Source organism: Salvia splendens, chromosome 14 (assembly GCF_004379255.2).
Source record: "Salvia splendens isolate huo1 chromosome 14, SspV2, whole genome shotgun sequence".
Lineage (NCBI taxonomy): Eukaryota > Viridiplantae > Streptophyta > Magnoliopsida > Lamiales > Lamiaceae > Salvia > Salvia splendens.
The window spans coordinates 3,401,094-3,423,532 of NC_056045.1; the positions used below are offsets into that span (position 1 = coordinate 3,401,094).

At 41.4% G+C, this 22,439-nt stretch overlaps 3 protein-coding genes across 7 annotated transcripts; 2 read left to right on the forward strand and 1 right to left on the reverse strand.

The window, feature by feature from the left end:
* Positions 1-507: 507 nt before the first annotated feature.
* On the forward strand, positions 508-2,844 carry LOC121765767 (transcription factor UNE10-like). 2 transcript variants are annotated; one of them, XM_042161990.1, is made up of 6 exons: positions 509-672; positions 758-1,313; positions 1,426-1,524; positions 1,903-1,968; positions 2,236-2,556; positions 2,637-2,844. In XM_042161990.1, the coding sequence occupies exons 1-6, from the start codon at positions 644-646 to the stop codon at positions 2,715-2,717; spliced, it is 1,152 nt and encodes a 383-aa protein (XP_042017924.1). In that variant the 5' UTR covers positions 509-643; the 3' UTR covers positions 2,718-2,844. The 2 variants fall into 2 exon arrangements, with proteins under 2 accessions (XP_042017925.1, XP_042017924.1); XM_042161991.1 differs by lacking the exon at positions 1,903-1,968 and having other exon boundaries at positions 508-672.
* A 3,710-nt stretch (positions 2,845-6,554) lies between these two features.
* On the reverse strand, positions 6,555-6,986 carry LOC121765681. The gene has a single exon (XM_042161888.1). The coding sequence runs from the start codon at positions 6,984-6,986 to the stop codon at positions 6,555-6,557; it is 432 nt and encodes a 143-aa protein (XP_042017822.1).
* A 794-nt stretch (positions 6,987-7,780) lies between these two features.
* LOC121763542 (F-box protein At5g51380-like) lies at positions 7,781-14,797 on the forward strand. Of its 4 annotated transcripts, none has more exons than XR_006042444.1 (3): positions 7,781-8,270; positions 13,896-14,019; positions 14,116-14,797. XR_006042444.1 is itself a non-coding variant. In XM_042159578.1 (2 exons), exons 1-2 carry the CDS (start codon positions 8,116-8,118, stop codon positions 14,384-14,386), a joined length of 426 nt encoding a protein of 141 aa, XP_042015512.1. In that variant the 5' UTR covers positions 7,781-8,115; the 3' UTR covers positions 14,387-14,797. The 4 variants fall into 4 exon arrangements, 2 of the variants coding, with proteins under 2 accessions (XP_042015512.1, XP_042015513.1); XR_006042445.1 differs by having other exon boundaries at positions 14,119-14,797; XM_042159578.1 differs by lacking the exon at positions 13,896-14,019.
* Positions 14,798-22,439: the final 7,642 nt, after the last annotated feature.

The following is a 22,439-nucleotide window of genomic DNA, read 5'->3' on the forward strand; positions in this document are numbered from 1 at the left end:
GAAACTTTTTTTTAGATTATAGAGTGTCATTTTTTTTAAAACACATGCGAAAAGGAAACCGAATCATTTTAACTAAATGGGGAGGTACTATTTCAAGTTTATCGCCGATCATCAATATATATGTTACTCATCATAAGGTCGAAATTTCAAATATGTTAGAGAAGAAATAGATTTCATTGCATGATCAAGGCCAATTATCAACCTTATATATGATTGGAATATCAATCCGCTAGGATTGAGCAACATGACAATTAATATAATTAATTATAAAAATTTAGAAATAACCATAATTAATTCAAAATCTAGAAAAAAATATAAAAATTATTTGTAAAATCTTATATCAAAACCTAATAAATTAAAACTGAAAACAAAAATTATCAAAATTCAAAATACGACACATCTCTGTATTTACTTTCGAATTTTTTGTGTAATGCAAAAAACTCCCTGTACAGGTGTCCATTGCGCATCTCTTTCAACTTATGCTGTTTCTTATCTTATGAATCTTAAATATGCCATCAAATCCTCTCTCACTCCTCACCCACATATATTCAACCCAAACAAAAATAACTAAATAATCATAACCCGATAAATATTTACAATTCTATTCAAGAATAAAACAATAATTTTTTTGAGCGACATCGAAATGAATTCCTTCGCCACCGATCCGCTTTCGTAATTCCCGTTTCATCATAATATTCACTGAAAATTTTCAATTTAATATTTTGCTACGCTTAACTAGTTACATATGCTTTTTCAGATTGGACTACGAAGTGGCGGAGCTCACATGGGAGAACGGCCCGCTAGCCGCGTACGGCCTCGGCGCGTCGCGGGCCGCTAATTGCGCGTGGGAAAAGCCGCACCTGCGCCCGGCCGACACGCTGGAGTCAATAGTTGACCAAGGCGCGTGTGGCCTCCCACGCGCTGCGGCCAAGCTCGTTCCGTGGCTCGACCACAGAGGCGGAAGCAAAAATGCCTCCGCATCCGCGGCCAGCATGGACGCGCTCGTGCCGTGCCACAACGGCGGGAACGACGGCCCGGAGAGCTCCGCGGAGGTGCCGGGGATCGGCGCGTGCACGGTGGGGTCGTGCAGCGGCGTGGGCCGGGGCTCGTGCACGTGTTACACGAGCGCCAGCCCGAGCGACACGTGCGGCGACGGCGGGAGTGACAGCGCGCCGCTGACGATGGATTCATGCGAGAGAGACTTTGGCCTCACGTCCACCTCTCTCTGGTCGCCGGAAAATACCAGCTCCGGCGAAGATTACACCAGGACTTCCGGCGAGGAAAACGACACCGTTTGTTGCAGTAGATCACAGGTATTTTATTTTTGCATGCACTTTATGAAAATTTTATGAAAACTAAAATATGATTTAAAAAAAATAAAAAAAAGTAGAGAATTTTGTACTACTTATTTTATTTTTATTACAGGGTCAGGCAAGGAAAAAAGAAAACAGAAAAATTGGAAATAGAAAATCCTCAATCTCAGCTAAAGTTAGGGCAGCTGCTATTCACAGCCAATCTGAGAGAGTAAGTTTTCATTTACCCCTTCATCTTGTTATAGTTCTTTTATATTTCAATTATTCCATTTAGTTTGATATATAATTTAATTTAAATTAGGTGAGTTATACGAAATTTAAAGTTTTGATCTATTTTAAGAGAAAAATTATGGGCAAATATAATTTAAAATCATGATTCACCATGGCTAAATTATTTTGAAAATGACTAGTTTAAAATTGGTTGAATAAGAATGCCACAGTAACCGAATTTTCATCCGTCGGATTTTCATATCGGACGAGAGTTGTTCGATCTTAGTTTGCATTAAGATATGATTCTCATTTGATCATACGTCTATATCTATATATAAATATCATACATGCACATATCGTGTTCATTGATTTATTTCAGAGAAGAAGGGACAAAATTAATGAAAGAATGAAGACATTACAGAAGTTGGTCCCAAATTCCAGCAAGGTATGAAAGCTTAGACTAGATTTTTCACGACTAAAGCGTAGACTATTAAACTCAATTATTAGTATATCATATTTGATCATAAAATAGAAAAAAGAGAGACAAAAATCATGCCAAATTATAAGGAGTTAAATCATGTTGTCGGTGCGTTATGTTTTACCTCTAACACTTGAGTTTAATTCTACACTTCTCTAGTAAGTATATTGAATAAGAAATTAATTTCAAAATATTCAAAAATTCATGTGTACTTATTTAGTTTATTGATTACAGACTGACAAAGCGTCAATGTTGGATGAAGTAATAGATTACATGAAAGAATTGCAAGCACAAGTAAATATGGTAAGTAGGATGACCATGCCATCTATGATGATGCCATTATCGATGCTTCAAATGTCTATGATGACTCCATCCATGGGCATGGCCATGTCTATGCCCATGCATAGGATGGGAGGCATCGACATCGGTAGCGCCACAGCGATGCCACCCATGATGCCATCGGCCACCGCGTTCATGTCGATGCCGCCGTGGGACATCCAACCTCCGCCGCCCACGCCGGATTTCTTATCCAACTACTTTGCTACTCAATCTCAAGTAAGAATATGAAATGTAACCAAAATTTATTAAAATTGAATCTTGAAATTATGGTTTCATTTAATTAACTGTGATTGCAGCCAATTATGACGATCGACGGTTACACCAGATTGGCAGCTTTGTATCAACAGTTTCAACAAAGGATTGGCTCAAAAAAATAAAAATAAAAATATGTAAGATATATAATAGTGAGATATATATAGATGTAGATGTAGCTCTTTCCTTATGGTGTTCTTGATCATATATGTTGAAACCATGTTTGTTCAAAATTTAACTTGATTGTTGTTTGATGGCGTGAGTAGGATATTTTCAAGAGATAGCTCGGATTCTAATATGTGTAGTTATGTGAGTAATGGTTGAAAGTAGCTAATAATAAAGTTCCCTTGTTTGTGTAAACTTTAAAGGATGTTTGAACTACTATTTCTTGGGATATATTATATTTCTAAACAACATTCTCTAGCTCTAATATGAAATTTAAATTGTCGTTGAACCAATTACAAGCGTCATGTTAGAGTAAATTGAGTAATTGTTAGATTTCTGTAGGAAAAGACATTTGATTTGGGTCTCTATTTATCGAAACAATCTACTATATGCAATTTAATAAAAATCCTTATGATATAAGTGGGCCAATTAAGATAGTACAAGGAGTACAATTATAAGTTTTTTGCTTACAACAAGACATAAAGATAGTCCAAAATTTCAGAAACTTTATCTTTTGCCGAGTACTATAGGAGTCGTTCACTTTCATTGATATGCCCAGATAAGGGCCCAAAACTGATGAAATTCTTGTGTTCACTTTCCATGTTAAAAAACATGTTGGCTCTAGATAAATTACAAAGCCCGCACTGTTCACATGATATGGCCAAGTTTCAAAACATGACAAAGTGGTGGTATTCAAATCTGGGTGTTGCTGTTTAACCCATAATTGGTTGGGGAATGCCCTATAATGCCCCCGCTGAGTTGGATTAATTGGTCTTCAGAGAGGGCAAGGCATGGTATTTTAAAAATTGTTGGGGAACTAATTAGTCACAACAATAATTTATTGAGCCGAAATGTATAAACCAATTCTTCAAAATCGATAAAGTGAACACACAAATTAAATACTGCATTGGTGGACCCTACCCACTATTTCTTGACCTGAAATATAAACTTTGGCCCAAAGCATGGATATGTCATCAATTGGCTATAAAGTAAAAATTCTTAATTTTTGTGACCAACTCCTCTTTTGCACTAAGGCCATCCACAATGGGCGGACGATGGCACGCCCGATGGCGCGCATCGTCCGCGCCATTCATCGTCCGCCCCCACTGTGGGTGTGTGGCATAGGCCGCGGACGATAGTCGCGGCCTATGCTTCGGGCGCGACTTAAACCGCGGACGATGGCCATCGTCCGCGCCATCGTCCGCTCCATTGCGGACGTCGCGGACGATGACCATCGTCCGCGACATCGTCCGCCCCATTGTGAAGGCCGCGGACGATGGCACACGGTTTCATTTTTTTATATAAATCTCGTTTCTCATTCAGTTGTGCATACGAACATATCGACTATCTCTCAACATATTCTCTCTCAACATCCAACGAAAATGAATCCCGGCGAAGACACCAATAGTTCTAGTTCGTCTGATTCCGGTCGTTCGATTGACGAAGCATTAGATGCAGCCGTTGAAGAGGCCATGGCGGCATGCTATTCGCAAATGCAGCGCGAGGCGGCGGCGGCTGCAGCGGCGGCTGAGCAAGTCCATCGTCCTATTCGACATACAACGTATGTCCGACGCAACCACGAGGAAGCTCACAGGCGTCTGGTTGAAGACTATTTTGCCGATCAACCACGTTGTGGCCCGACTGTGTTCCACCGCCGGTTTCGAATGTCGAGGTACCTTTTTCTCAGCATTGTTCGTACATTGTCTTCACGTGAAGAATACTTCACGTTTCGGGAGGACGGCATCGGGAAGCCCGGCCTTACATCATTGCAAAAGTGCACGACTGCAATTCGTCAGCTGGCATACGGCACCACGACGGACCTTTTTGACGAGTACCTCCACTGTGGGGAGACTACAGGCCGCGAGTGTCTGAAGTACTTTTGTCGGGGGATAGTAGAGGCTTATGGCAACACATATTTGCGCAAGCCGACAGCCACTGATTGCCAGGGTCTGATGCAGATGCACGAGAGGGCGCACGGGTTTCCTGGGATGCTCGGGAGCATCGACTGTATGCACTGGCAGTGGAAGAACTGTCCGAAGGCGTGGAGAGGCCAATTCACAAGTAGATACAAGGGCAGCCACCCGACGATGATCCTCGAAGCCATCGCTGACTATCGGCTTTGGATCTGGCATGCTTACTTCGGCGTAGCCGGGTCGAACAACGACATCAACGTCCTCAACTCGTCCACCCTCTTCACCGACCAATGTAACGGCAACGGCCCGGCCATAGAGTTCACTGCCAACAGACGCCAATACCATATGGGGTACTACTTGGCCGACGGCATCTACCCACGGTGGCCAGTTTTCCTAAAGACGGTCAGCTGCCCGATTGGTGAGAAGAGGGTTTTATTTGCGCAAAAGCAAGAGGCGGCGCGGAAGGATGTAGAGCGGGCATTTGGGGTGCTCCAATCACGGTGGGCAATTGTGAAAGGGCCGGCTCGTTTCTGGTACAAGGAAGTCATCGCCGATATCATATATGCGTGCATAATCATGCACAACATGATAGTCGAGAGTGAAGGCGGAAGCATCACCGATTGGAATGACGACGACCGTGCATCTAGCTCTGCCGGCACATCAACCGAGACACCCGATAGAGGGTTACCGTTAGGTTTCGATGAGGTTTTATCTAGGCAGGCCTCAATGCGCAACCAACAGGAGCATGCGCAGCTCATGAGCGACATGATTGAAGAAGTGTGGGCTCGTAACCGCCATCGCTGAGTTTGCGTTTTTTATTATTTCGCATTGTAATGTATTAATTTTTATTAAATGAATGAAGTTTTTAAAATTCGTATTTTAAATGTATTTTAGTTTTTTTTAATTCGTATGTATTTTGTAAATATTACAAAATTGATGATGTGGCGCGCCTTAGGGCGCCCCACTGCAGGTGGAGAAGGAGGAGGATAAAAATGCTGACGTGGCGCGCCATAGGGCGTGCCTTAAGGCGCCCCACTGCTGATGGTCTAAGGGTGTCTACAATGGTGGCCCTTGAAGGCCACTAAAGTTGGCCCGGCCACCAAATGTGGCTCTCCACAATGGTAAAACCCAAAAATAACAAGGGCCACGAAATGTGGCCCTCTCCAAAATTAAAATTAATTTTGTTTGCTTTTTTAATGATATTTTTTAATTTAAGTACAATAAATTTTATTGGCCTATAATTTATTATATTTATAAATTTAATTTAAATAAAATAATTTGGATTGTAACTAAAAAAAATTTCACAACCTAACCAAAAAAAAAGTGTAACAAGAACATCGTTGTATTATACTAATAAAATAGGAAAATTATATCACGAAAGTTTTATACTTTAAAAACAACAGCCCGAAAACCCATATCACTATGCGGCGCTCCTTCTACGGTTCCAGACCTCTTCAACCATATCAGCCTGCAGTGATGTATGCGATATTTGGCTCCGCATATCCGTGTACCGCTGGATCAAGTATTCATTAGTACGTGGTACAGTCATCTGCAGGGGCTCCATGGCAATACCCGAGCTCAAACTAGCACCATCTTCTGGTGTCCATCGCTCTGCAGCAAATCCTTCGCCAGCTATTATCATATTGTGCAATATGATACATGCAGTCATGATGTCTGAGACATCATTTTCGTGCCATTGTCGAACCGGGCACCGTATAATGGCCCATCGCACTTGGAGGACACCAAACGCTCGCTCTACATCCTTCCTAGCACCCTCTTGTTTTTTCGCGAAGTAGGTTTGCTTCTGCCCAACGGGTTGTCAGATCGACTTCACAAACACGGGCCAGCGAGGGTATATCCCATCGGCCAAATAGTATCCCAGTACTACGTGCCGTTGGCCATGAATCTAACTTGCGGACCCTCACCCTGGCTCTCGTCATTGAACAGGTGGGACGATCGTAGAACGTTGATGTCGTTGTTCGACCCAGCGACCCTAAAATACGCATGACAGATTCGCAAGCGGTAGTCAGCAATGGCTTCCAGGATCATCGTGGGATGTCGGCCTTTGAAACCAGAAGTGAACTGCCCCTTCCAAGCCACTGGGCAGTTCCTCCGCTCCCAGTGCATGCAATCGATGCTTCCCAACATCCCCGAAAAATGATGTACAGTCTCGTGCATATCAATCAGACTCTGGCAATCATCGGCCGTTGGCTTCCGTAGAAACTCCCCTTTGAAGATATCCTTAACGCCCTTACAAAACTGCCTCAACATCTGTAGGGCAGTCGTTTCGCCCATGTGCAGGTATTCGTCAAACATGTCAGCGGGCCCGGCATAGGCAAGCTGCCTAATTGCCACTTGTACACTTCTGATATGTCGACAAGACGGGTCGGCCGGTGGCATCATATCGCAAGTTGAAGCACTTGAACCGCTGTGCCAAACACGTCGCTATATGGACGAAGAGTTGTTGCGACATTCTGAAACGCCGACGGAAAATCTCTGCCGGATAACGGGCGTTCTCGCTGAAGTAGTCTTCCATCAACCGGCGGTCAGCCCCGGCATGGTCACGGTCGATATACCGCCGATGATAGAACGGCCGAGGGACTGCTACCGCTGCCGCCGCCTCCTTCGCAGCCTCCGCCGCCGCCTCCGCCTCGTCAGCTTCCTGTTGCACCGCTGCAACTAGGTTTTGGATCTCCAAATCTACCGCTTCTTGGAACCGTTCATCGTCTGATTCCATATTTCAGAAGTTGAAGTAAAATAGATTGGAAAGATTGGAGAGAGTGGTGTTTGAATTGGGGTAGAAAAATGGAGGAAAAATGGGGTGTATTTAATAAAAAAAAGGAACAAAAAAAAATTAAAAATCGCGGCCCAACCGCGAAACGTGGCCCGCTGCAGTGGTGGGCCGCGGCTCACACGGCTCAGCCGCGTGAAGGCCGCGGCTCCCTCGTGGCTCTCGGCCCTCAGCCACCATTCTCGGCTCTCTGCAGTGGGGGCAGCGCACCCGAGCCACGGGCCGCGGCTCCCCCAGTGTGGACACTCTAACATTTTGAGTCCTACAAATCTAATCTACTTCTCATAATCATAACTCATATGAAAAAAAAAAATTAAGATTTAATATAATCCTAGATTCCTAGATTTATTGATCCCCCCAAAATCTAATAAACTCCTCAATTTCCTCAGCAAACAAGAACAAGAACTCAGCTTTCACACACACAATTTCATCTAGTGTGTGTAAGCTGCTGCTGCTTTGCAAATTTCAGCTGATTGACCGGCGATGCGTTTCACTTTTGGCGGCGCCCAAAACCCTAACATGTGAAATCGCCATCCTCACCTCAAAAAGACCCAATCTTGAACCCTAATTCCAGCCCCAACAAGAAAATGCGCGACCCGGACGTGTAAGAAAATTGATGAGAACCCAGGACTGGATGAGCATTTGGGATCATGTATGATTCTTGAGGAGTTGCATTTGAGGAAGTGTCACATGCAAGGCAAGCAGGGTGTGAAGGCGTTGTTTGTAGTTTGTCGGAGTATTAGAGAGCTGGTTCTTGAGGACTGCTGGGGATTGGATGACAGTGTCTTTGCTGCTGCCACTATTTTTAGGTATATACATAACTCTTGCGTCTCTTATCTACAACTTAATTATGTCATCCTAAGATTGAGTATGCTTGTTATGACATTACTATCGTCAAATATTTTGTCTTGCACACTGCTATAGAAAAAAATAAGTAGAATTCAATATCTGCCTATGTTGAAGAAACAGAAATGTGATGCTATCTTGCTAAGCTGCTCATATTTTCTCAATATCTAGTTGGGTGAATTGAAATTGTTTACTACTATGAAATATGGAGTGCATGTTTTTTGTGACATTTATCGCAACATGCAGCTTCAACAAAAAATTTTCATTTGATATTGAGAAGATTATGATCTCAACATTATTGAGCTAGAGAGAAACGATTGAGCTTGTATTATTGATCGAGTAAAAGTAAGTTTACAATGAGAGATCATACTCTTATATACTAAGCAAGCTAACTAATCCATGAAACACAAAAATATCTAGTGCCAACTAGGATAGCTAACAAACTAACTATAACAAACTATAACTAACTAACTGATCTAGCCGTTGGCTAGTCTCTCGAAGCTTCATTCTCCTTGATTTCACGTGTACATGGCTCGCATATATGTTGCTGTGTGTATATGATCTAATAGCCCCCCTCAAGATGGACTATACACGGTTGTGAAATCCATCTTGGACAAAAGCGTGTGAAATGGCGTTGAAGATAAAGGCTTGGTGAATATGTCGGCAAGTTGAAGGTTGTTGTGTACATGGATGGGCTTGGTCACACCTTCAAGTAATTTTTCTCGAACCTTATGGCAATCGATCTCTATGTGTTTCGTGCGCTCGTGAAATACGGGATTTGAACTGATATAAACCGCGGCTTGATTATCACAATATAGAGGGACTGGTTGCTTGATCTCAACTCCAAAATCTTTGAGTAAGGCTAAGATCAAAACAACTTCACAGCAAGCCAATGCCATTGCTCTGTATTCGGATTCAGCCGAGGATCTAGAGACGGTATGCTGCTTCTTAGAGCGCCAAGATATTAAAGAACTACCAAGAAACAAGCAAAAGCCTGAGATGCTTCTCCTTGTATCTGGACAAGCATCTGAAAAAATGCTTAAAGTTGGATCTGCTTGTGCTGAGTAGAAGAGACCATGCCCCAGAGTACGTTTCAAGTATCGACGAACCTTCTCAGCCGCTAACATGTGTCCAGAGCAAGGTTTGGCCAAGAATTGGCTGAGTTTATTTACTGCAAATGTAATGTCAGGCCTGGTTATGCATAGATAAACCAGACGGCCAATGAGTCTCCTATAGGCTGTGGGATCAGAGAGTAGCTCTCCTTCATCTTGCTGCAGAGTTTTAGAAGAATCCATGGGGATATTAGAGGGCTTACAGCCAAGAAGACCAGCATCAGTGACAAGGTCCAAGGCATACTTGTGCTGTGAAATGAATATCCCACTATGATTTCTTGCAATTTCAATCCCAAGAAAATACTTAGGAGAGCCTAGATCCTTATATTTAAAGTGATTAGTGAGGAACTCCTTGAAGCTCACAATCTGTGCATCATCACTTGAGGCTACAAGAATGTCATCCACATAGATGACTATCCCAAAATAAGATCCATCAGTTGAGTGTTTATAGAAGTATGAATGATCTGATGCAGATTGGGACAATCCAAAACCAGCCAAAACTTGTGAGAACTTCAAGTACCACTGCCTAGAGGCCTGTTTAAGCCCATAGAGAGATTTTTTAAGCCTGCAAACAAGCTGTCCAGATTCTGTTGAAGCTTTTAGATTTTCTGGAATGACCAAACCTGGTGGTAATGTCATGTATATCTCTTCATCTAATTCACCATATAGGAATGCATTGTTGATGTCAAGATGAGCAAGCTTCCAACCATGTATAGCCGCAAGAGCAAGAACCATCTTAACTATGGTGAGCTTTGCAACAGGTGAAAACGTGTCATGGAAATCCACTCCAGCCTGCTGTGTGAAACCCGTAGCAACCAAGCGAGCTTTGTACCTTTCTATTGAAGCATCAGCCTTAAACTTGATTTTATACACCCATTTACAAGATATGGAGATTTTCCCTGGGGGCAACACTGTGATCAACCATGTATGTGTCCTTATCAGAGCTTGTAACTCTTCTTGCATAGCCAATACCCACTCAGGATGTTGTGCTGCTTGTTTGTAAGAGTTAGGCTCAGTGAGATTGGAAAGAAGAATGATGAATTTGAGATAAGGCTGAGAGATTTTGGCAAGTGAGAAATATGAGGAGATAGGATACTTTGAAGAAGAAACCACTGAATTACATATGTAATCAGTGAGATGTGTTGGGGTTTTGATAATTCTTGAAGTAGAACGATGTGATGCTGTGGATGACGGAGCATTGATATTTTCTGGTAGATAAGAATCTTGCTGAGGCGGAGTTTGGTGAGGATTTTGCTGTGGCAGAAGGGGAACAGAAGAGTTAGTATTTTGCTGAGGCTGAGAGTTTGATATTTCATGTAGAAGAGGATCTGGAAAAATAGCAGGATTTTGTTGAGAAAGAGGGAATTCTGCTTCATGAAACACAACATTCCGGCTGATGAAAATGTTGTTATTTTCCAAGTCCATCACTTTATACCCTTTATATCCAGATGGATAGCCAATAAAGATGCACTTGATGGCTCTTGGTGAGAACTTGTCTCTACCTTTCTCCAATGTTGAGGCAAAACAAAGGCATCCAAACACTCTCAGATTTGAGTATGATGGAGATTTGTTAAACAAAAGTTGGAAAGGTGTCAATTTGTTAGGTAAAACATAGGATGGAAGTCTGTTTATGAGGAAAGAGGCGGTCAAAATACACTCTCCCCAGAATTCAACAGGTAAGTGTGACTGGAATAGCAGACTTCTTACAACATTTAAAAGATGTTGGTGTTTTCTTTCCACTCTTGCGTTTTGTTGGGGAGTTTCAACACATGAGTGTTGAGATATTGTCCCATATATAGAGAGCAAAGAAGAAAGGTTGAATTCAGGGGCATTGTCAGATCTTAACACCTTTATCTTCTTAGAAAACTGAGTATGGATGGTGGAAAAGAATAGAGACATTATAGTTGGGACTTCTGATTTTTGAGTGAATAGAAAAGTCCAAACAAATCGAGAGAAATCATCAACAATGGTGAGGAAATATTTGAATCCATTGTGTGTAGGAGTGTGAAAAGGTCCCCATACATCACAATGTATCAAATCAAAGATAGCTGAAGATTTGTTTGTGGAGTCAGGAAAAGCTGGTTTTCTTTGTTTAGCTATAAGACAAATATGACATGAAGAGATCTGAGAATTAGAAGGTGATAAAATTCCAGATAAAAGCTTGAGTTTATTCAATGAAGGGTGGCCCAAAAATTGGTGCCATACATCCAAACTAACAACAGAGTTTACACAAACAGTTGGATGAGAAACATCAGTGTGTGGAAGTGTGAGGCATACTTGAATCACTGTTTGAAGATTGAGGTAGGTCAAGTATGTAGAGATTTCCAACACGTTTACCCTTCCCAATCACGATCCCCAGTGTAGCTTCCTGGATTTGGAAAGAGTTATGAGTGAGAGTGACAGTGCATGAGGTGTGTTTAGTCAAAGCACTGATAGAGAGAAAATTGAATGAGAAGGAAGGAACATGTAAGACAGAGGTGAGGGTGATTTGTGGAGTGACATTAGGTAGATTGACAGAGGCATTAGATATTGGGGAAGCTTCTGTGAGCAGAGATGGATCATAACAGACATGGTGTGTAGCACCTGTGTCTAAAATCCATGTAGATAGGCTAGAATATGATGATGATAAACTGTACACAGAAGATGAAAGGCAAACCTTACCAGAGAAGGGTGCAGCTTGAGATTGAGAATTTATCTGTGTAGTTTGAGCAGAATCAGAGGTAGTGAGGAAGGTTTGAGTGTGGAATTGGCCTTGCAAGAGATTCACAAGCTGCTGATATTGGTCCAAGCTTGGTAGATTTGCAGCAACAAGCTGAGATCCAGATTGAGATCCCTTCCAGTTGGATGAGTCTGAATTATCTTCAACAAAATTGACAGATCTCTGCTTGTATGGAGTTGATTGAGTGAATCCAGTAGGTTTAACCTTGTCTCTTCCATATCCTGGAGGAAAACCATGGAGGAAGAAACATTTATCAACATTATGATTAGTTTTACCACAATGAGTGCACAGAAACTTGTTGAATCCTCTGCCAAAGTTTGAAGTGGCATTGAAAACGGTTGTTCACTTGAGATTGGAGTAGAGGCTGATGAATAAGAAGAGGATATAGCTTTTCCATCAATATGTCGTTGCCTCTCTTCCTGAATAACTAAGGAAAACACCTTAGAAAGTGATGGCAAAGGAGTGATCGCCAGGATATTGGATCTGATCTGTGAGAAAGTAGAATTTAAGCCAATCAAAAACTGCATGGTGCATTCATTTTCCTGGTGTTGATGCCATCTGCTCGAGCTATTACACGTGCACCGATTGCAATTACACCAGGAAATAGGTTGAGTGCTTTTAAATTCATCCCAAACTGATCTCAGATTGGTGAAGTAGCTGCTAACATCTGAACTTCCTTGATTGAGAGTCATTAATTGTTGCCTTAGTTGATAGAAACGAGCAGAATCTCCAAGTGAGAAACGATCTTTCAAATCTGACCAAATATCATATGCATTATCTAGAAACATGACACTTGAGGAAATTTGTTGTGAAACTGAGTTGCGTATCCAAGCAACGACCATGCTATTGCATCTGATCCACGCTTGGTAAAGTAGATCATCTCCATTTGGTCGAACTATAGATCCATCAACGAAAACCAATTTGTTTTTAGCTAGAAGAGCTGTGGTGAAGGAACGACTCCATGTTGAGTAGTTAGATCCGATCAACAATTGTGGAACAAGGATTACACCGGGATTATCACTCGGATGGAGAAAATAGGGGCTTGAAGTATCATCTGACGGAGGAATTGGAGCACGATTGCGTCCGTTCATGATGAAGAAAGAACAGAGACAAAATCAGAGGTATTGTGCGGAAGGAAAAATTTTTTTGCTCTTGATACCATGAGAAGATTATGATCTCAACATTATTGAGCTAGAGAGAAACGATTGAGCTTGTATTATTGATCGAGTAAAAGTAAGTTTACAATGAGGGATCATACTCTTATATACTAAGCAAGCTGACTAATCCATGAAACACAAAAATATCTAGTGCCAACTAGGATAGCTAACAAACTAACTATAACAAACTATAACTAACTAACTGATCTAGCCGTTGAGCTAAAATAGCGTTGGCTAGTCTCTCGAAGCTTCCTTCTCCTTGATTTCACGTGTACATGGCTCGCATATATGTTGCTGTGTATGATCTAATAGATATCCTCCAGTTTTTCAAAATCGGAATATCCTTATCCTTGTAGCATATCATAAGAAATTAGTTATCTAGTAAAACCTCCTAAAACTTAACCCTTGTACTAAAGCATCACTGCCTGACTTGCTTTGACTAAAAATATGATTGATACAAATTAGCAATTAGTGCCATCTTCTGCAAAATCATAGCCATCTTTTGCTATATCCTTGCTGTCTACTCATGCATATGTATATAGTTAGGTAAATTGTGGATTTGTCTCGCCCATCTAATAAAAAACATTTGCTGTGAGCCAGTGGCTGCATAATTGATTTTGCAATACTGAAGTTGAGTTGAACATTACGATAAACCAAGTCAAAAATGAGGACGGTGGAAATTTTGCGCTAACTGCATATTTTGATGATGGCAAGTTATCTTCAGGTAGATATTTTGTGGGGAAAAAAACTTTTTGCTTTACCAGTTAGTAATTGACTTAAATACGAATTGTTGACACATTCTCATTCTAATTTCTAACAGCAGGAGCATAAGATCTCTCTCACTGAAAGGATGCTCAATACTGACAACACAAGGACTAGAATCAGTACTCCTTTCTTGGAGGGAGCTTGATAGGCTTAGAGTAGTTTCGTGTAACAATATTAAAGACAGTGAAATAACTGCAGAACTAGTGACCTTATTTTCCCTTCTCAAAGAGCTAAAGTGGCAGCCGGATTCCCGGTCAATGCTATCTGCTAGCCTTGCTGGTACAGGTATTGGACAGAAAGGCAGTAGATCTCTCAGGTGGAACTAACGATCTAAGCCACGATTCCACTCACATGTGCTTGTATCCATTTTGTTTGAGTGTATTGAATACAACCTTTTCCAGGTGAAGCCAACAATTTTTGGTTCGGTGCTTGATGAAGATAAAAGTACATCCAACCCAATGAAGTTTTCCACTTTCTCTCTGTAAACTTGCTTAGCCTCTTTAATCATATACAGTTTCTACCCTTTATGGTGTATTTTCTCACTGATAATAGTGTAGAACAGTTAGGAGTTGAGAAGCTGGAGTTTTAGTGATGACTTTAGATGCAGACACAAATTTTAGAAGCATAATCCATGAAATCAGTTGTGGTGGCAGAGCTTCTTGTATTTGTTACAATAATTTGCTAATTCAAGCTGTATGAATTCTTCTTATAAATGAATGATTTTTTTGTTCCCAAAATGTGGTTCTTGACTCCATGTGTTTTTATTAGATACTGTTTCTTGCTAATCTTGATCTCTGTGGTCTCATTTTTAAAATTATTTGCTGGAATCCTTTCTTACTGTATAACTTATGTAGTTATAACTAGTTTTAAAAAATTGTCATTATATCAGCAATACTACGAATGTGGTGGGGCATTAGCCGGATTTGTCCTTGTCTAGCTCTTCTTGAATAGCTTGCTTAGAGCATCCACAACAGCGGCCGTCTAGGCGGACGTCCGCCATTAGGCAGCAGGGAGGCGGACATTGACGTGCGATGCGGACACCAGAGTTTCGCGGCATTCCGGGGACATCCGTCATTGCGGTGACACGACGGACGTCCCGATTTTTCATTTTTTTATAAAAAAAAACTCTATATATACGGCTCGTTGAACTTCATTTCATTCACACCACTTGTTTTAACGAGTTTCTCTCTCTCTACTTTCATTTCTTTTGAAGATAAATGGAGCACTTCGATAGTGATTCCCCCGCCACGAGCGAGTCACAAACGTCGACTTTTCCAGTTAGAGTTGGGGAAAATGTCGGCGGAAGTGCATCGATGCCCGGAATGGCGCCGATGAAGCCCCAACCCCTAATGGCAGGGATGATGCTCGGGTACTACAATATGTACCCCCTTGTGTGGGATGATGCCCCAAATGCCCGGGATGAGTGCCGTGATGGCGGGGATGATGCCCGTCATGCCCGGGATGATGCAGGGCATGCCTGCCGCTGCGGGGGAAGCAGGCAGGGGGTCCCCTAATCACCTGGGGACAATGTCTATCGCCCCTACATGGATCTATTATCGGGTGATTCCCCCCATAGTACTCCTCTGGAAACTCAGTTCACCGGCATCGAGACTTTCTCTTTTGAGGAGTCGGGGCTATCTCCGGTCAGGGATTCTCCCATTGAGATGACATCGGCGGCAGGGAGGACGCGAAGGCAAGGGAGAGGGAAAGGCAAGGGCAAGGCCACTACCTCGTCTGCGCGTGCGGGGAACGAGGGTGGGGCGGGGGCCGAGGGGGAGGGGGAGGAAGCCAGCAGGAGAAAGAGGACCATCTGGAGCATAGAGGAGTGCGTTGCCCTGGCGAAGGCCTGGATCAGTGTAGTCGAGGATCCCTACTTCGGAGCTAACCAGCATATCGACAGAATGTGGTGGGACATTAGCCGAAGCTACCTCCAATTCAAACCGCCAGGTGGGAAGCCTCACGATGGAGAGCAATGCCGGAAACAGTGGGAGCGGCTGAGGAGGCAGCTCAGCCAATTTGTCGGCATCTACCAAAACAACCTCCGCACGCCAACCAGCGGCATGTTCGCCGATGATGTGAAGCTTCTGTCTCACCAGCAGTACCCCGACAGTGAATTGGGTTTCGGGGATTTCAAATATTGGGATGTCTATCTTGTGGTGCAGACTTCCGCCAAGTTTAGTTCGGGTGTTGAAGCTGGCTGGCCGAAGCGGACGAAGATCAACCACTTTCGACACAAATACGGAGAAAATGCGGCATGCGACGACTGACCCCTTATACAAGGAGATGTTGAAGGGTGTCATCGACAGTATGAGGCGCGAGTTGGGTCAACTACCCCTACCCGAGAGTGACGGCGGTGACGGCGGGTCTGGCCAAGGGGACGACGAGGAGTGAGTCGGGGGCCGCGTGTGTAGAAGCGTTCGGATGTTTTTTTTTGAACTAAGTATTTTTTTTTCTAATTATGTATGTTTTTTTAAAATAAAATGGTTGCATTTTCCCCGTATTCATGTCGAAATTTTAATTCCGTAAAATTGCATATTTGTAAATTTGTGAATTTTAATTATTGGGATGTCCGTCGGGATGTCCGTCAGGATGTCCGCTATTGTGGAGTGGGATGTCCTTATGACGTGGCAGGAGATGTTTTCGTTCCTATTTTGGATGCTTTAAAAATACCAAGTAGATGGAATAAAATGAATTGGCAAACTATTTGATGGAGCTCTATCAAAATCTGTCAGCTCTAATCATGTTTTAGATCTGTCCAGTTGGCCATACATGGAACAGTAATATTTTTAATATATTCATTTACTACTAAATTTTAATATTTATATTACAACTAAAATATAAAGTTAATATTTTTTATATATTATTAATTATATGTAAATTTAATATATTTTGTATATTGTATACTTAATTATATGTATTTGCAACAGTAAAACGGTTCGACCAATGATTGAACTGGTTGGACCGATTGAACCATGAATCAGTAGCTTTGCCGGTTCGCCAACCGGTCTGGTTTTTAAAACATTGCATGGAACCATATTCTCTGTATATCACATTTAAAATGGCAATTTATCCACACTAAAAAAGAGTATGTAAAAATGAACATCAAACAAATGAATACTCAGACAAGAAACATATAAAAATACAAGATTTGATTGAATCCCTAATGTCCAAAGCAAGGCATTGAGAATGAGTTTGAGGCAACAATCAAAAGGAATTTCAAATTCAATTGAGTTGAACAAAGCTTTCAAAAAATGGAATAATCTTTGACATCCAGCAATCGACACCAAGATGGTTCAATTTTCCAGTGGTACGATCAAACATCACAAACTCATCATCCACGCTTGCAAAATACAATAGCTTACCATCCTTTGAAAACCAGTACGGCTTCCAAACACCACGAGTATGGAAAACAGATTCTCTTGTCCAAATTTGATATTCCCCAAGTACATGACGAGCTTCATCTTTCGAGTATACAACACTTAATAACCCTTTATACTCTAGAATGCGAGGTTCATGGTAGGACCGGCAAGTGCAACCCTTAGGTAAGGGTATGTTAGAAAAGGTTTGAGTAGAAATGTCAAAAGAAAGGATAGCTGTAGTTGTTGTACAGTACAAAATCCCCGAAAAGCAAACACGACTTGTACCAAAATCAAAGCAATGAGAGGTAGGGCATGGTATTCTCTTCCATTCCATGAATTAGTTTTGAGTGAATACAAGTGAATGAAATCAGAGGAGTCCCTGAAAATATGCACCAAACATCTCCAAACTTATGTTTATACCATAAATAATCAGGCTTTGGCTCTGCCTCCGATATAAATTCTGTCTCCGCCCACTTGTAACAGGAGTAATTGGAGTAATTCATTTGGAAATACGAATACATTACCGCAACTAATTATAATTAGTTGTTACTTAAAGGCTCAAACACCTTTAAAAAATTAAAATATTTTTAAACAACTTATAAATTTTAAAATAGTCAGAAACTTATAATGTCTAGCTACTTTATAATTTACTTCCTCCGTCCCAAGCTACTCGCACTTATTTCCTTTTTGGGCGTCCCAAGTTACTTGCACTTTTTCCCATTTTAGTAAAAAAATTTCACCACAACCGTCATTTTTGACTTTCCTATACACTCATTCCTTAATTTCCGTGCCGAAAAGGAAAGGAGCGAGTAGCCCGGGACGGAGGGAGTATTATTTTTTGATTGAGGGTTTGACTAATACATATGTTTATTATATTCTCCCAATTCCTTATAGAGTAGTAACTCTTATTCAAAACAACATGCCTTGTTTGAGAAACGTTCACATAACTAATAATCCTGTATATATGACAAAGAGACAACAAATTAATGATGCAATAAATATTCCATATGTCGAAATTGTCTCTTGCAAGTTGGAAATCAAACTTTGTGAAGGCAAGCAACGATCTTGTATAGTACCCAACAACAGACATGTTAGTTTTGGCTGTTGAAGTTGTTCTGGATTAGTTGATTCCCAATGGAAACTCAAACGAAACGAAGGCTGCTGAAATTGGATCATCTCTCGCGATTGTTCAGGAGCCGTCGGATCAAGTATTAGTTAGGATCTTTTTTTTCAGCCGTTGATCCAACTCATCGTTGGAAGTCAGTTTAGGGATTTAAATACTTGTTTTCTAGCTTCATTTTGGAAGAGTCTTTAAGCTGTAGAAAATCCTAAAAATTCGTATCCTGCTTTCAATAATATCTTTTGCTCTCATTCATCTTCGTTCGACTTCAATTTGATTCTCGATTGCTAACAAGTGGCGCCGTCTGTGGGAAGGAGGAGAATCATTGGAAGAAGTCGGAGATCTGTTCGAAAATGGCGTTGCTTTTGGAGTCAAACAAATTCGATGGGAATAATGACTACTGCCTATGGAAGATGAAGATTAAAGCAATTTTGATCGAGAAGGGATGCGCAGCGGTCTTGGAGAAGCCCGATCCCGAGAGCAAAGGGAAGGCACCTGTTCTGGATGAGAAGGCACAGGCGAAGCTGGCTGAGATGCAGCTCAAGGCCTATGGTGCGGTGATCTTGAACCTTGGTGATAAGGTTTTGAGAGAAATTCAGGAACAGAAGACAGCAGCTGAGATTCTTGAAAGGTTAGATGAGATCTATTGTAGCAAGTCTTTAGCAAATCGATTATACATGAAAAGAAGGGTATATTCCTATGGGTTTTCTGGTTATAAATCAATTCTTGAGCAGCTAGAGGATTTTAATAAGGCTGTAGATGATTTGGTGGCCTGTGATGTTAAGGTCAGTGGTGAGGATAAGGTTATTTTGGCCCTCAATGTGCTGCCTGACTCCTATGACCAGCTGAGAGATGCGATCTTGTATGGTCGTGATAAGGAGATTACATTCTCCGAGGTTCATTCGGCTCTCATGGCAAAGGAATTAAAAAAGGGCGTAGTGAGAAATCACGATTCACACGCATAGAGCCTGAATATCAAGAAATTTAAGGGGAAAAGGAACTTCAAGAAAGAAGATGATGGATTCAAGAGTGAATTCACGGAGCAGAGGGAAACACGGTCTTGCCATTGGTGCAAGAAGCCGGGCCATTTGAAAAAGGATTGCTACGCTTGGAAGAAAAAACAAGCGCAGGAAGCGGCGCAGGGGACTAGCAGCTCTGATTATGTGGAAGAGAATGAAGTCCCTCAGGTGCTGAATATGATGATGAAAGGTGAGTCTGTCTGTTGGATTCTTAACTCCGGATGTAGTTTTCATGTGTGTCCGAACAAAGATTGGTTTGAGTCATTTGCTGAAACTATGAGTGGTGAATATGTGGTTCTTGGAAACAATCAAGTTTGTTCGGTTAAAGGAGTTGGGAGTGTGAGATTGCAGCTGGCTGATGGCTCCATTAAAATCTTGAGTGATGTGAGGCTGATTCCTGAAGTTAAGAGGAACCTCATATCACTTGGGTTGCTTGAACGCAAGGGATGCTCATTTGAATCCTTTGAGGGGAAGATGACCATCAGGAAAGATGGGGAATTGGTTATGCAGGGAAAAAGGAGAGGAAATCTCTACTATCTACAAGCCACATTGATTCTTGTAGGGTATGAGGCTGGAGTTAAAGGTTGTTATGGGCTGCGGTGTATTGAGCCTAGGAAGAATAGAGATGTGATCTTTGTGGAGAATGTGATGCCACTCAACAAGGACAACGAAAATCTGGAAGTCAGTGAAGTAATCCAGAAATAAACTCCAAATGATAAGATAATTCTACAAAGCACTTCTCAAGGTGGAGCTGAGTATGATTCTGACTTTGATGATGGTCAGATCAGGGATGATACAACTCAAGGTGGAGCTGGGAATGAACGGGAAGGAGACCATGCTGATGACAGTTATGGTCAAGATGGTCTGAGAAATTACCGATTGGTTCGGGATAGAGTCAGAAGACAGAACATCGGACCGCCAGCTAAGTTCCTTGATTCAGAGATGCTCAATTTTGCACTTTGTGTGGCAGAGCATATTTATTACTCAGAACCAAGTTCCTATGCAGCAGCTATGCAGTGTGAAGAGAAAGAGCAGTGGCTAAAGGTAATGATAGAAGAGATTAATTCACTTATCAAAAATGGTACTTGGATATTGGTTGATAAGGTTGAGGGCAGGAAGATCATTAGCTGTAAATGGTTGTTCAAAAGGAAAATTGAATCTGCAGATGGTGAGCAAATCAGATTCAATGCTAGTTTGGTTGCTAGAGGGTTCACTCAAGAATATGGAGTGGACTTCAACGAGGTATTATTATATGTTGATGACGAATGCTCCGATGAGAGCTGTGGGGAGATGTATTCTACTGATTGGACTGATGAGGAGAAATCTGCTTTTGTTCAGACTCTTTCATCTTGTGGCAAGGATTTTGTAATGGTATCTCAATGTGTCAGAACAAGATCCAGTGAGCAGTGCAAGATATTCTTCAGCAAGACTCGAAAATGTCCTGGATTGGATAAGATTCGGCTTGGATTTGGCATTGGTGTCTCTGATGCCGGTCATGGAGGCAATAGTGACACCGAAGGTGCTTGTGTTGTGCAAACTTGCTCAGTTACCGGTAATAATGGTTCAGATTGCAGGATGGAAGAGGATCTCCCACCTATGGATATTAAGTTGAGTAATGAATCTGATGTAGCAGTGATTCACAATTTGAATTCGGATTCTATGGATGATGAACTGGTTAGGAAGAGTTATTTGGGAAATGCATTGGTGGGTTACTGTGACAGTGACTACGCAGGAAATGTGGATAATCGAAGGTCACAAACGGGCTATATTTTCACTATGTATGGAGCTGCAGGCAACTGGAAATCGAACTTGCAAGGGGTGGTGGTTTTATCCACGAAGGCTGCTGAGTACATGACACACACAGCTGCAGTGAAAGAAATATTTTGGTTGAAAGGAATTGCATCAGATTTCGGTGTGGTGCAGGAGTCATTAGCAAACGGCTGTGACGGCAACAGCGCGATCATCCTGGCCAAGCACCACGTGTTTCACTAGCGAAGGGTCTTGAGACAACTTGATCAGCCAAGGTGGAGATTGTTAGTTTTGGCTGTTGAAGTTGTTGTGGATTAGTTGATTCCCAATGGAAACTCAAACGAAACGAAGGCTGCTGAAATTGGATCATCTCTCACGATTGTTCAGGAGCCGTCGGATCAAGTATTAGTTAGGATCTTTTTTTTCAGCCGTTGATCCAACTCATCATTGGAAGTCAGTTTAGGGATTTAAATACTTGTTTTCTAGCTTCATTTTGGAAGAGTCTTTAAGCTGTAGAAAATCCTAAAAATTCGTATTCTGCTTTCAATAATATCTTTTGCTCTCATTCATCTTCGTTCGACTTCAATTTGATTCTCGATTGCTAACAAGACATAAAGTGGTTTTACTTTTCTTCATGTCCAAAACCAGCTACACAAGCTGACGTCATATAGTAATTTATACATATCCACATTTTTTACATTAATAATTTTTATTTCCTTAAAACCTTAATATCGTGGAAACATTTTTGGGTATCTCAAAATTAAACTAATGAATATTAGTTTATTGTAATAATTAATTAAAATAAATCCTTCATCTTATGTTAACTTTTCCTTATAAAGTTTTAAACAGAATGGTAAATATAGTGAAAAATGAGAACTAATTTGAGCTTTTTAATTACAATTATGCTTATTGGATGAATACAAACAATACAATGCAACATATATGTTCGAACCTCACTAGGAGTGAAAATTTTCTTTATATCCGCTCATCTCTTGATCATTGATTTTATATCCTCGTGAATTTTCTAATATAGTATTACCGTATGATTTTTTAATTAAGCTTTCATCAATTTAAAATTTATTAGCGTAAATTTTGTTTTTCTTAGTGAAACATGATCTAAAAGCACTGGCTA